The 14754-nt window shown below is 40.5% G+C and overlaps 1 protein-coding gene across 4 annotated transcripts in view; it reads right to left on the reverse strand.

Annotated features, from left to right (window-relative positions):
- THSD7A (thrombospondin type 1 domain containing 7A) overlaps nucleotides 1–14754 on the reverse strand; it is a 220362-nt gene that overhangs the window by 71412 nt on the left and 134196 nt on the right. For all 4 annotated transcript variants that reach the window (XM_079948229.1, XM_079948231.1, XM_079948228.1 and 1 more), the window contains 3 exons: nucleotides 10274–10508; nucleotides 8587–8702; nucleotides 3829–3961 (listed from right to left, as the gene is read on the reverse strand). In XM_079948229.1, the coding sequence (XP_079804355.1) occupies nucleotides 3829–3961; nucleotides 8587–8702; nucleotides 10274–10508 (484 nt within the window). The remainder of the gene's footprint in view (nucleotides 1–3828; nucleotides 3962–8586; nucleotides 8703–10273; nucleotides 10509–14754) is intronic.

Genomic DNA, 14754 nt, shown 5'->3' on the forward strand with positions numbered 1-14754 from the left:
GCATTTGCCTTTCTTACCAAAGGTGCTAGGTTCAATCCCTGGCATCTCCAGTTAAAGCTGGGAGGCAATCCTACCTGAATCAGTATAAGACAACGTCCTACGTTCCCATATCATGGAAGCATGTAGAAATGCAACAAGTAAATCAAATCTGGGACCCTAGTTCTCAGTGAGGTACTAAAGTTTACGAAGCAAACTTACATCTGGGTTGTGCCTCTTCAGACTGTGATTGGAGACAATCTCAGCCTTCTATGTGACATATAATTTTGTTCAGGGACCTTTTTTTAATTCGGAAGATTACTTTTTATAAGGAAATAGGAATATGACTTCCCACTTGCAGTCTGAAATGTTAAGCCCGGGTTTATCACCTCCCTTAGATTTTGGAAGAAACGAGCAACATTTTTGTCACTGATCATGCATTATCAGTGCTATTTAAGCCACAAATTCACAGAAACCTTTAGTAATTCTGTTGGCAGGATGAGTGCTGCATAACCCACTTTGGAATTTCAGTTGAGTTATGCAGAACTGCATCAAATAAAATATGTGCATCTAGGCTATTTTTGACGCTCTAAATTTGCTTTAGTGAAAAAGCCTTTCTACTGTGCTTCTCTATGGAGGTCATTTTAATTATAGGGTTTTGCTTTCCTAAAAGTTCTTCCACATACTGACTTGGAAAATGCAGGTCCAGTACAATATGAATTCATTGTCAATCTGAATAACAAAATGGAAGGGAAGCCACAGTTAAATAACCAAAATGAAGGCTTACAGAATTATTTAGGCACCTGTTCTACTCAATAATTTATTGCCTTCTGTATATTTATTCAAATACCTATGGGTACCTGACTCATAAATATACATTTCACACGAAAGGGCTACTCATAACTATATGCTTGGTGCTGCTCAACAGTTTTAACAAAAAAAAGACAGGTCATCATTCCAAGCTCCTGTATTTAAAACATGCCTGAAATTATCCAGAGTATCTACCATTCCCAACATATTTTCACATCAAATTTAGGAAATAATACATAGGGCTTTCCACAGTGCAGTATCTATACAGAGAGAACCACTGTATATAGATATTGCACTGTGAAAAGTCCTTTGTATTATTTTCCATATTGGATATTCGCCATCTTGTTCCATCAGTCATTGCAATAGACTTGAATTGTTTGGAGTGAAATGATTATGGGCATGGTTGCTATAATTTGGTTGCTTCAGTAACAAACACTGATGGTCTAGCTAGGAGTAGCTCAGCCTGCTCTACAAAAAATAAATGTGACTTGCTTTTTATATACTTGTTCTTGAACCGAAACAAGAGTCAAGTAATTCTCTTTCGTATAGTTTGCGCTCGTAACCGAATGGGAAATAAACTAGTGTATCTGCACAAAACAAAACAAAGAACTTTACTGCTGAAGTTACTGCTAGAGTAAACTGCCATAAATTTAGAATAAACCTAGGAAACAATAATGGCAAGAGAAAATAAATTATCCCCAACATATGGAGTGTATTTTTGGTCGCCTCAAGTCCTGCAATTACATTCTCAAAGAACCATCAAATAGATATTCTACAATCTCCTAATGGATTTTAAGTGTATGTCTCTGATAGAGGATCAAGGTAACCCCTTGCTTTAATAACCTCTATTTATATTGCACTGTCAAGTAAAATCACAGGAAGGACATTTCAACAGGGACAGGTGGGTAGAGGAATTGGATCAGAGTGAAGACTTCTCCACCCTGTTCTGCCACCCAGGTTCCACCCCTCAGCTTGCCCCTGATAGGCTAATTTCAAACTTCAAGATGGCGGCCGGCTGGGGAGGCATTCCAAAGGCCAGCCACCATGGCAAAGTCATTTCACCCCCTTGGTGTTTGAGGGGCTGCCATGCTGGGCCACAACCGCCACCTACCTCCAGCCCAGATAAGTGGCCACTTTCTGAACAGGAGCTTCCATGTGCTGTGAGAGATTGGGAATGAACTGAGAGAAGAGCTGCAGGGAGGAGGATTACCACAAGAGGCTGCCATCTAATGAGTATAAGTTAACTGTATTGAACCTTCGTGGAATGCCTTGTGAAATGGAGATGATTCTGTTTTGCCTTGTACACTACTATTTTTTTATTTCTGTATTCATTTCTATTCTCTCTCCTGTTCAGCTTTAAGACTGGGTTAGTGCATTTGCACTGTTTTATATAGTGTCATGTGGACTGATTTTTTAAAATGGTGTGTTGACATATTTACTTTGGCTAGTGTCCAACTAAGTCATATTAAAAGCACACCCACTGAAATTAATGTATCCAAATTCGTCATATCCATTATTTTCAATGGGTCTACTCTAAGACGTTGGTTACAACCCATTATGATTATTTGCACTTGTTCTTAATATGGCTTGCACCCAATGCTAGTCCTACTCAGAGCAGACCGACTGAAATAAATGGACATCACAAACGTGGCTCCATTAATTTCAGTGGATCTGCTTTGAGGAATACTTAGCTGCACAAAACCCTAAATTTTCTGAATGGCTATTGCTGTCCATTCGATTTGTTGTGATCTGCTTCAGACACAATGTTGTAAGAAAGTAGCATACAAATAAACTGATGGCGATAACTTGTTGTTAAATGCCTCCAAGTGACCTATGACACATTTACATCACAATATAAACACATTACACAAGAAACACAAGAAATTCATAGCAAAAAGCACACAATGCAATGATGATGGCAAATCCCATTTGAAGCTCAAAGCTGCCAAGGAAATGGGCACTTGCTCAGGAAATTTGAATGGGAAATGCTTCCACTTTCAGTATGGAACTCCCTCATAAAAGATAATGTGGTGTGAGGTAACATATTGCCTTCAGCTGTGTATTGGACCTGCATCACCTATATATGTCATGAAGATGGATGGATTGTGTGCATACGCCCAGCACAACAGAAAGACCAGAATTAGATGAACCATGCTTCATAAACAACTTCTCCTTATCTTCTATCTGGGTGTCACTACTGCTATTCTCTTAACCTTCTCTCTGTGGGAAAGCCACAGGAAATAGCCACTACTATTTCAATGACAGTGGAAATCACTAATAACACCATCACCTGATTTGGCCATGGATTTTATTTCCAGCCCCCAAAGTGAAAACGTTCCTCTGGCTCTAAGATTGGCCATCACAATATTTACACCACATTAAAAGATGTCTGACCTATAATCTTTATTCTATGAGTGATATTATCAGACACAATGGGATGAATTCACCAACGCTTTGCAAATGAGGTAATCGTGGCATTTGAAAGCAGTCAGAGCATGTTACTGTCTGAACAAGCCATTTTTGTATTGCTAAATTAAGATGACAAATTGCCTGTGAAACTCAGGCAATATCCCATTATGGGGAGAAGGAATTAATGCCAGAGCTCAGAAAGCTCCTTTGTGGCTTGGCTGCTTTCTGCTAATGTTTTGCTACAAAGATAGCAACAGCCACCTCCACCTGTCAGAGACTCTGCCCACAAGAGACCTAGATGGCGTAGTGTTGTTATGGTTCCACACATTCTCCCAAAGAACCCGAATAGCATTGATAATGCTAATAATGCTTGCTAAATATTACTTACACAACACACATGGGAATCTTTACAGTGCCTCTGTAAAAATAGGCCAATTTTTTTTGCTGAAAGGTAATATACAAAAACTAGAAGTAGGAAGCTCTGGAGTACAAAACATCTGAGGTAGATTCCTCACAGAAGATGACAAATTCCCTCCCTTCCTGAATACATACAAATCTCACAAAAACAAGTTATTTTTTGACAGAAACTCTACACCGATAAAAGTTAAGAGACTCTTCCGTTAAGAGCATCACCTGAAAAACAAGCAGACAGGAGGAGCTTCACAATCTTTTTCTTCATACAGAGTATCTGGGCAGTCTCGGCCACCATTCGCAGGGAGTTGCAAGATCACTCGATGCCGAGATTGTTTTGTCACTTTCATATCCCCTGCAAATGAACATACAGTGCACTTTATTCTCCTCACACCACATACACAAGTTGAACAATCATGTTGAGATCACAGTAAATAGCTGCATAAATACACTGTATAGAATAGATTAGGTAAAGGTAAAGGTACCCCTGACAGTTAGGTCCAGCAGCGGATGACTCTGGAGTTGCGGCGCTCATCTCGCTCTATAGGCTGAGGGAGCCGACGTTTGTCCGCAGAAAGTTTCCGGGTCATGTGGCCAGCATGACTAAGATGCTTCTGGCGAACCAGAGCCGCGCACGGAAACGCCGTTTACCTTCCTGCCTATTTACCTACTTGCACTTTGAAGTGCTTTTGAACTGCTAGGTGGGCAGGAGCTGGGACCAAACAACAGGAGCTCACCCAGTCACCCTAGGCTCTAGGCTCTGTGGTTTAGACCACAGCACCACCTGCGTAAATACACTGTATAGAATAGATTAGCACTTGGTTAAAATGAAATCTTCAAGCTTTCTGCCGTGTACATGAAGAGGAATATAGCGTCTTGAAACGTATTTGTACATACATGAAAGTTTGGCGAATTAAGGCAATCCCAATATAGTGGTGGCATCAATGTATTTTCCTCAGAGCTCAAAAATTCTATATGCATCTTTCAAAAAATTCAGACATGCAAGCTTTTTCTAAGGGTTTGTAATATAAAAGCAACACAAACTGAAGTATCAGCCAACTACTGAATCAATAGTACAGTCCTATATAACAGCCAAAAATACATAGATGCCGTAAGACTTTTCTTCTTAATCCCAATGTAGATGGACTTCCCCTTTTCTTCTACTTGATTGTATCTCAGTAAGCTCTTGATCTCACACCCAGTTCATTTGGTGTGTGTGTTATAGTTGTATTATTTCATTTGTTTGTTGTGTGTATATATTCTCCTTATTACATAATTGAAAATCTAATTTAAAAAAACTAATTACTGAATCAATACAATTCTGGCCTTGACAAACCATATAAGTAAGGAATTGAAAAACCCAAATTTGGAACTGGCATATGAATTAGGTACAATTACCGTATCTATTATCTGCTCAGAGTAGAGTAGGAATTGGTTTATTGGATTTTAATATTGTATGATTATATGGTTGTAAACGACCCTGGGACCTTGCAATGAAGGGCAGGTAAGAAAACGCTTAAATAAATAAATACGTTACATTTAAAACAGCAAAATTCATTGCAGCAGCATTAGAAAAGCATTGAAAACTTACTGATTCAAATTAAGGCTGCAATTGTCGCATGTTAGGTAGATTTATTTTTCCTCTCCGCTGCTATGTGATTGCAATCTTGAACAAATTGGACTGATTCATTATGCTTACTGGCATGCTATTTCCCCCTCCAGTTTACACATTTTAGTATGTAGGGTTTTTTAAAAAAAAGAAAAAAGAAAGGAAGGAAGGAAAGAGCCCCACTGCTACCAGAGAACAACAGATGTGCCGCACTGTATATTATATTGTATTTGTCCTGTTGAAAGGAGTGTGCTCTGTTTCTCTCCCTCCCATTATATTAAACCTACCAGGCTCCACATGCTCTTTATTCCCTCAAAAGGTTACAAGTTTAATCTGTCTAATCCTTTATTAGTTGGGGAATACTCTAATCAGCAACTAGAACAACGGTAAAAGTGACTTTGTATTTGTCTCTGGCCCCCCAACCACAACACAGAGCATTAGCTGTGAACTATAAAGAGTATCTTTTCAGGGCAACAATCCCATGCCTTTTGAAAGTAGGTGGCAATGAGTGAGCACCCTACGCCACAGGAGGATTAACACACATGAACGAGGTATTAAATTATTGACTGCAGCTATGATCGTGCATATTAAGATGAATGCTTCCCGCTAAGCTCAAAAAGAGAAAAAGGGATAAGGCAGAAATATCTGGGCAACGTTAAGTCGGGGGGGGGGGGGAAATGTTCTGTAACTATAATTACAATGCAAGATGTGGAATTGCTACAGAATGCAGTAAGCATTAAACATCTGGCAGTATGTGCTAAAATAAGATACTTATAATTTGAATGTAGTTGTTGGTTCAAACCAAAACCTTAAAAGAAACCACTAGCACCAATCTCTTTTCTTATTCCCATCTTCCAAGAAAATAGGCAAAAGGAAAGCATAAAAGTAAGGAAAGCTTTGCTCAAGCATTTTTTTTTTTTATGACTTATAAGGAGGGCAGAATCCACCTGCACCTCTGGACCATGTCCCTAAAGTGCAATTCATCAAATACTGCTATATCACAAACTCTCCGTTCATTTAAATGTGGCCCTCCTAGAAGCTCAACTAATACCAAGACAAATCACAAATGCATGGTGAGCTCATAGGATAAATATATAGACCCATTGTTTTAAACTTTTGGACCTACTAATGCAAGAGGCCCCTGTCTGTTGGATTTCTAATCAAAAGATCAAAAAAGTCAAAAGGGACCAACAAAGATATTGCCCAGAACACAGAGAATTAAAGAAAGGCAGGGAAGGGCAGTAAGAAAACAAATTGTGAAAGTATTGTTGCAATGATGGCTTTGCACCACACCTATGCACATCAAAACAGGATGGTTTTGATGGCCAGGTTTATGCCAGAAGGTGAGCAATATGTATGTTTTACATTAATTTTTCCATGTTGTTACTAAGTGCTGTTTTGTACTTCAAGCCCTCAGGCTGGGCAGGCTACAAAGATGCTCTTCAACGTTTATATTGAGCTTCTGGGAGAGGTCATTGGAGGATTTGGGGTACAATATTATCAATATGCAGATGACACTCAATTCTATTTCTGTGTCATCAAAACAGGCTGTGCAAGTGCTAGACTGCTGTGATATTGACCAATAAAGTCATGCTGAATCCCAGCAAAATCCAAGAATCTAGGAATTGGCTGTGGATCCAGGAATTGGGGCTGCACTTAGCGGAAGGAGCAGGTACATCGTCTGGAGGGCAATCCACCTTTTTTACTGGAGCTCCAAGTGTCATCAATGATGTGAAGCACCTCTGAGTAGCTATGCCTGCTTTGCCAAAACAACCATTCATAGACTATGATAACCTACACTAATGCTACACTAATCCATGTTCTGGTACCTCCTGGCTAAATTACTGTAATGTGCTGTATATAGGACTACATCTGAAGGTAGTTCAGAAGCTTTATAAGTTAGCACTGGCTATTGCAGAATATAGCAGCAAGTATATTGACTGGCTTAGCTTTTTGGAGGCATGTTACATAGGTTGTCTAGAACCTGAACAGGTTGCTTATATGCTACTAAATCCAATTCAAAGCATTCATGCTAGCTTATAAAGCTCTAAACACCCAAATATATGAAGCAGCATTCCTCTCTGTACCAGTCCACTCATGTATTGAGATCTACAGGGGAGCCCCTTCTTTTGGTGCCTGCATAAAGGGAAGTTCATTCTTCAGTGACATGAGACAGGGCCTTTCCTGTAGTGGCATTTCACTTGCACCTTGCTCCATCCCTGTATATCTTGTAGTATGGTTTGAGGATGCACCTCCTTTCCCAACATTTTGTGGGGTTCTGAGATGAGGTAGCTAGCTCTAAAATTAGAAGCATGCACTTGCTGTATTGCTCAGATGTGATTGTACAAAGTAACCCACTCTGAGATCATATAAGGTAAAGGAAAGCAAAAGGAACGAATAAGATATTATTGAATGAAAAAAAGAAACCTAACTAAGCATAGCAACCGTTGCACAGAGTAACATACAACAGCTTGATCCAGGCGATCCTTAAATACTTGTGATCTCCTGCTCATTTATGGATGCTCCATCTGTGCAGAGACTTCTCTGAAAGCTTCATTGTCTGGGAAGTTTTGAAGGCATGAATGTTGAATTAAGGGACAGGGGGATCCCACGCCTGCCAATGATATTTTGGGGCACAGTATTGCTCTGTAAGTTGCTCTCTCTCCTTCTGCCCACAGTTATACAGAAGTCATTAGGGTTCTCCTGCTATGTATGCTATCAGCACTATTTCTTTCCTCACAGTAAGCAAGAGCAGGTTTTTTTCCCAGCTGGAACTTGCTGGAACTCAGTTCTAGCATCTATCAGGTGGGTGCCATTGCCATTATGAGAGAACAAGGATTCATAGTGATTTTTCTTTTTCTAGAAAAATAGCACTGGGCAAGAGGGCTATTCCTCCCATATCATGTGATAAAGGAACTGTAAAGAGTCCGATGCAGCAAATAGGAGAAAGGTAGTCTTGGTAGAGGCCCCACCACAAGGTGGAGGCCTCAATTTGCCTTGGGCCCAAATCTATATTTAAATATTTGTAATCCAAATCTGATGAGCACCACACAGTAACCATGGTGGATCGAGCTTATTTTAAATAAACATTGGTGACTGAGTGGACACAATCCAGAGGGGATTGAAATTGTTTTGTGTCTCACTGAAATCTTCCAAAGTGGAAACTTCGTTACAGTATGGTGCAGGGACAAAAGCCATTTTTGAATATACACCCAAGTTTTTAAACAAGAGTTACATTCTGTGGATCACACCTAAAGCCAAAATTGTGTATAGTCAAAACACATTGGATTCAAGGGCGATTGGGTTTGCCAAAGTCCTTCTTCCCCAGACACCTGCCCCCTTCCCACCCTCTTTTTGGGTTTTACAATTACCTTCTTGACATGATGAAGGGCATGGTGTCCAATCGCTGTAAGGTGTCACAATGCAGTCTTTCCTACAGGGTAGCAAGCAAGGTCTAACGGTCTCAGGACGAAGGCTTTCAGGACACCTAAAATGGGCAGTGACAAAGGATAGAATGAAAAAGTAAGTGGTAGGCCACATTAAATGCAGGCATTAAAAACTATTATACTGGCATGAACATGTTGTCAGGGATATATACGTGAACTTGGGGGGGCAGGGACCCAATCAAGAAGTAGTTCAGGAGAACCAGTATTGGGGGAATGGCCCATATACACTGTCCATTTCCCCCACTTTGACCTTCCCTTACATATTACTTTCTTTGCATCCCAATAGTACAGGGTGTCTCTCCACTGAAAGCCACAAGAAGGGCTGAATGATGACAAGAGAGCTATTCCACCTGATTTTCAGTTATCACAGGGAGGTACCAAAGGAATTCTGCTCCCTATGTATTTTTTAGCAATACTAAAGTTATATAATTTGTCATATCACCAAACCTATCACATAACTGAGTGTGGGCGATTCCTTGTTCTGTGATGACCAGGAGCTTGGATGAAATTATATGTGTGCATGTGTACACACACACACACACACACACACACACACACACACAAACTAGCTATGCCATGGTAGAAATTTTTTATCTGAAATCAGAACTCTTTTTTTGTGCATGAATAGGAAGAGGAATCCACATCTAATCAGCTCCTGGGGAACACATGACACCCTCACCATCCAGGAGGTGAGCTGCAATTTCACCATGTGACTGATTATCAAAAACTTTGAATAAAATTTACATCATATGGTGGATCTATTGTCTTGTACCTACCACAGCTGGTCATCTGACAATGCTTTAATGACCCATATTATTTATTTAATATATTTATTAGCCACTTTTTTACAGAAAGGTGAACTCAAAGCAAAAACAAAAACATTAAAAGCAAGCGTAAAAACATCCTAAAATGCTCACCAATAACATATAAATAAAAAGACTTGGTCATTCAATGTCGATGCCTGATTTCATCTAGTTTATACATTTGCATTTAGTTGCTATCTTGCCTTTAAAGCAAGCTGCTGAGATTATAGCTCTATATCTATAGCTATATCCGTCCATTCTCTCCTCTATTTATGGCTTTCCACCCTATTCAAGGTCAAATTGAACTGAAGTAATATAAGCTGAAGTCTGTTACTTTGAAAGTTACGCCAATAATATTGATCTTGTCATATCACAATAATCCTTCCTATTAAGAAGAGTTTAAAACATGGTTCTCATTTACACTTTCACGTACATCTCCTCCTATTTAAAAACTTATTAAGTAGATTAACATGGTGGTTCAAGGGATCAAGCAGCATATTTCTTTTTGCTTCACAAGATTGTACTCCTTATATACCGTCATTAACTTATTATTTGCATTACTCAAACAGCAAAATGTAAACATTATGATCTGTTATGCAAATTGGGAAACAAAGAACAATTCTGAGAGACGTTGTGATTGCATGAGCTGGAACTCAATTGTTACGTTCATTTTTATTATAAATTCAGACAAAACACATTTTAGTAGGCTATGTTATAATGGAGCTACGCAGAGAAAAAGTGAAAAGGGCAAATAATTTGGAGGTTTGGCCAATCAAGGTTTTGAGTACCAGAATTTCTATTATATTTACTTTTTGGGTCCAACTTGTCCCACGTTGACCCTCAAACAGATGACTTTCCTTGTTTGCATCCCAACAGCACAGGTGGCCTCTCCATTCCAGCCTGCAGAAGAATTGAATGTCGACACAGAGGCATCCTCTACACACTGGCCCCAAGGTCCTGTTTGCCAGTGATACACTGTGCATGGATGTTCATTGCAGCTCCGTGTTTCCTGCAGCAAACTGCTGTTTGGGCACTGAAGTCCTCCTGGAAAAAGCAAGCGCACAGTGGCAGGGGAAGAAAATCATTGCGATGATAATTTAGGAAAAACAAGCACAATAAACAAACTTGGTTTTCACTTCTTTGTTCTCAGGGTATGAAATTTAAATGAAGGCAATGTGTTGATATATAGGGATGAGGATCACAAACTCCCATCATCTCAGGCCCCAGTCCAGGCTGGCTGAGGCTAATGGAAGTATCTGGAGGGCAACAGGTTCCTTTCCCTGTACTATGTCATAGTTCTCGCTGTGTTAAGCCTACAATTCTTTGGACTGTGATACTTCAGACTGCAGGTTAGGGTCTCTCACATGTCTAAATGCTCCTCTATATAGAAAATAAATCAGCCCTTGCACACAAAGAAAACTAAGGATGAAAGGTTCCAGCCTAGCCTTCTCCCTGAAATCTAGTTTTCTATGGGCAGGTGTTAGTTTTTAATAGAGAACATTCAATCATGTGGGCCCTCACCTATAGTCTGAATGACACAGCCCAAATAAAGGTTTACCCCTTCAAAACTAGTCTAGGCCTAAGACCCAGGTTTGGATGTAACGTATCTTGGCTTATTAATAGGAAATATGCATCATTGTGCTCTCATATTCCACTCCTTCTCTACTGCCCTTCTCGCTCAGTGCACAATTGAAAATGCCAAGAGCAACAAGGAATGATTAAAAGAGCTGGACATGTTTAGCATGAAGAACAGAAGGTTAGGGTAAGGCATGGGCAGGATAGTCTTCAGACATCTGAAGGGCTGTCATAATGAAGACTGAGAAGATGACAGGACCAAAACTAGACTGAAATTGCAGGGAAGGAAATTTCAGGTTGACCTTAGGAGCAGCTTTCTAACGGCAAGAACTGTTCAACAGTGGAACAGACTACCTCAGCAGGTGGTAGGTCATTCTTTGCAAAGACTGGGTGGCAATTTATTGGTGATCTATTAGGATGAACTTTGGCTATTTACAAGCAGTAAGTGTATTTTGCAACTCAGCAAGCTGGGAAGATGAGAACATATTTACTATTCAGCACTGAACCACCCCCCCCCTTAAAGAATTTTATGTCAGCCGGCCAGAGGGCATGCTGGGTTCTTATCCAAAAGCTGCTTAATACTAACTGTTATTTTATCTAGTGTATAATGTCAAAAGAAATAAAACAAAAATCCAATGCACTTTAGTGGTTGAGACCAGCAGTTCCAAAACACACACACACACACACACACACACAGTGTGCACATGCAACTTTTTAAAAATTAAGAACCCAGAGAGAAACTAGCTGGAAGAGTCTTTGAGAAGCGGTTGAGGACAGTGGCGTAGCGTGGGGGGTGCAGGGGGGGCCGGCTGCACCGGGCGCAACATCTGGGGGTTAGGGAAATCCATGGGTTAGGGGGCCCAAATCCACGGGTTAGGGGGCGCAAATCCATGGGTTAGGGGGCGCAAATTACTTGCCCCGGGTGCTGATAACCCACGCTACGCCACTGGTTGAGGAGGCTTCTTGCCATTGGTGCTCTGGATGTCTGCCCCTGAATCTAGCCCTAATAGGCCTGGAGGCAAATGAGTAGAACTGTGGGGACTTATTATGCAAGAGTACAACAAACCATGGGTTAAAACTGCACATACAATTGTCTACTTGGGCTAGACATAGTGGCTGTAGAGGCAATTGGTATTAAAACTTACACTGTGTGTGTATGTATTATAGCGTCAGCCTTCCAAAAAAGAGAAAAGGCCAAAAATGACAACATTCCAGAACCAGTGAGAAGGCCAACATTATTTATTATTCCTACTTTAAAGGAGGCCCTACCATGCCATTGCCAAAATAGAATTGATCAGTAAGTTAGTTTAGTACTAAACAAATAGAAACAAAGAACGAGGCTTTGCCTTCAGTTAGCACAACAAAGTTAGAAGGCTGTGTTATCTCCAATATCGACTGCCATGAGTGGCCACTGGGCTTGTGTTGTGTACATTTGATACAGAAACATCACAGACATCTTGCAGTTTATAGCCTTTTGGCCACATTTCTTTATCCCCCCCCCTGTACCTATCTTTCTCTCTGTGTATATAAATTCAGATATATCTGAACACTGATATACTCCATGCATTTGGCAAAGAAGTTGCTGGGCCATAAAAACCTATGTCAAAGAAAAAAAATAAAAATCTGTTTGTTTCTAAGGTGCCAAAAAACTCACTGGGTGTTGTTATTAACTAAATTATTGCTTTTCTTTATGTCCATTACTGCTCCCCTTTCCAAGTGCTACATTCGGCTAAATGTTTATTGGCAAACAGTCATGGTTCAGCCACACATTAGAACAGGTATATGTTAGAAGGCTTCCAGGACGCGATTCTTCAAAGTAATAGATATTTTTGGTTGATTCTGAGGTCTGCTTACACTTTCTGAGTCCATGGGTGTTAGGGTTGCCGTACATCCAGAATTTTCTGGACATAACCGGCGTTTAGCTCCCTTAAGCAGCTACCAGGCTGAAATATTTGGGAAAATTCGGACATATGACAGCCCATGTCACAATTTTCATTAAAAATAGCTCAAAAACTCAATTTTCTTGTTGGGATTTTGCAAAAACAACAACAAATACCTCAACTACTTTGGGCAAAACCAAAAAGCTCTGGATTTTCACTTTTTGAAATATGGCAACCCTAATGGATGTGGAAGTCATCAATGTAGTCCCTTACCCAGGAGCACTGTTATAAATCTCAGAACTGCTGCTACTTTATACAGCAATGAAGTTGTAAAATCACAGCATGTCATTGATCTAAACAGCACATGGTTACAAGGAAATGTGTTTAGAACTGCATTCTATGTCACAAGTGACGGTAACAAGCAAGTAGAAAGGACTAGAGATATAACCAGGAGAACTTACATTCAACGGTCTTGGAGGATAGCACAATCTTTCTCTTACATATATGGGATGCTAACCAGTGACTTTTGTATTCAATTAATTAAAATTAATCGGTCTTAACACCCATTAGCAGCTGAAGGAGCACACCCATACAACCACACTGAATGTTAATTGGAACTATGTTGCTAATCTGCTATCAAAGCATTAATTGATTCATTAGAGTAGTTAATCGGCCAAATGCTTTCAGGCCTAAAATTACTTTGGTGATAAGACTTCAGAAAAAGCTTCCTTCAAAAAATATATAATCCAGGCAGGAATAGACAAGACTGTAAGGAGGTTCATGAACCAGCCATTTAGATTTCAGGCAAACAAGACTGAAATGGGAGCTTTGAATCAAATGCATACACACTATAGAGAGTGCTGAAGAACTCAATGCCTCTTTGATTTCTGGTCTGAAATACAGCTCATTCCCAACAGTAAACCTAAGCAGTGTCAGGAACTAAGAACCAAACCTAGAGTGGGAGATATAGGAACTTGCTTTAGACTGGAAAAGCAGAATGTGGAAAGGTGGAGGGGAGGGTTAAATTGCCATGAACTGGCAGAATGACGGGCAAGGAAGAAGAGGATCCCTGTGAGGGGTACAGCTGGGTCTGGGACACACCAGGGCAAGCAGGGGGCAGGGAAGGGAGTACTCACGGGGCAACAGAGGATGGCAAGAGGATGGGGGTCAGTGCACAGGAAGCAGAGCAGCAGGACCCATCACCAGAGGGCCCCTGTCTTCATGAACATGGAAGGCTCCGAAGTGTAGGAAGCAGCAGGAAGGGCACTCTAGGAGGCTGAGTCAGGCAAGGGCCCACAGCTCAGCTCCCTAGATGGCCAGGTGGGGCTCGCTAGCTCTGGGAAGAGGTGTGTTATTCCTCAGCTGGAGGAGGCTTGGAACAGCTGAGGGTCATTTGCCTCATCAAGCCCAGGCTAAGCATTTGTAACAGATGACCACACACCAGGATACCTGCAAGTAGATATGGCCATGTATAAATGTGAAATTTGTTCAGTTCAGCATTTGTAGCATTATGCTGCTCGCTGTCTTTCTAGATTTTCAGGCTACGTTTTTCATGATCTCTGGAATAAATTAGCTTGATGTCTGAGAGCAGATCAGCATCTCTTTTTTATCAATTATTTAGTTGTTTTTCCAAACAAGCAGAGAATGAGATGCAAGTACTTGACTGTATCAGGAAAAGTTTCCACACTGAGAATTCCTTCCAAGTTACAGATAAGCCTTTGCTTTGGGAATGATGACAATTTCCCTCCTCAGTTATCGGATTTACATAAACATATCCCCACTACTATTTTACATAGCCAAGCTACTTAAGCATCTACAACTGAAATGCTTCCAGC

The sequence above is a fragment of the Podarcis cretensis genome (assembly GCF_951804945.1).
Source record: "Podarcis cretensis genome assembly, chromosome: 12".
Classification (NCBI taxonomy): domain Eukaryota; kingdom Metazoa; phylum Chordata; class Lepidosauria; order Squamata; family Lacertidae; genus Podarcis; species Podarcis cretensis.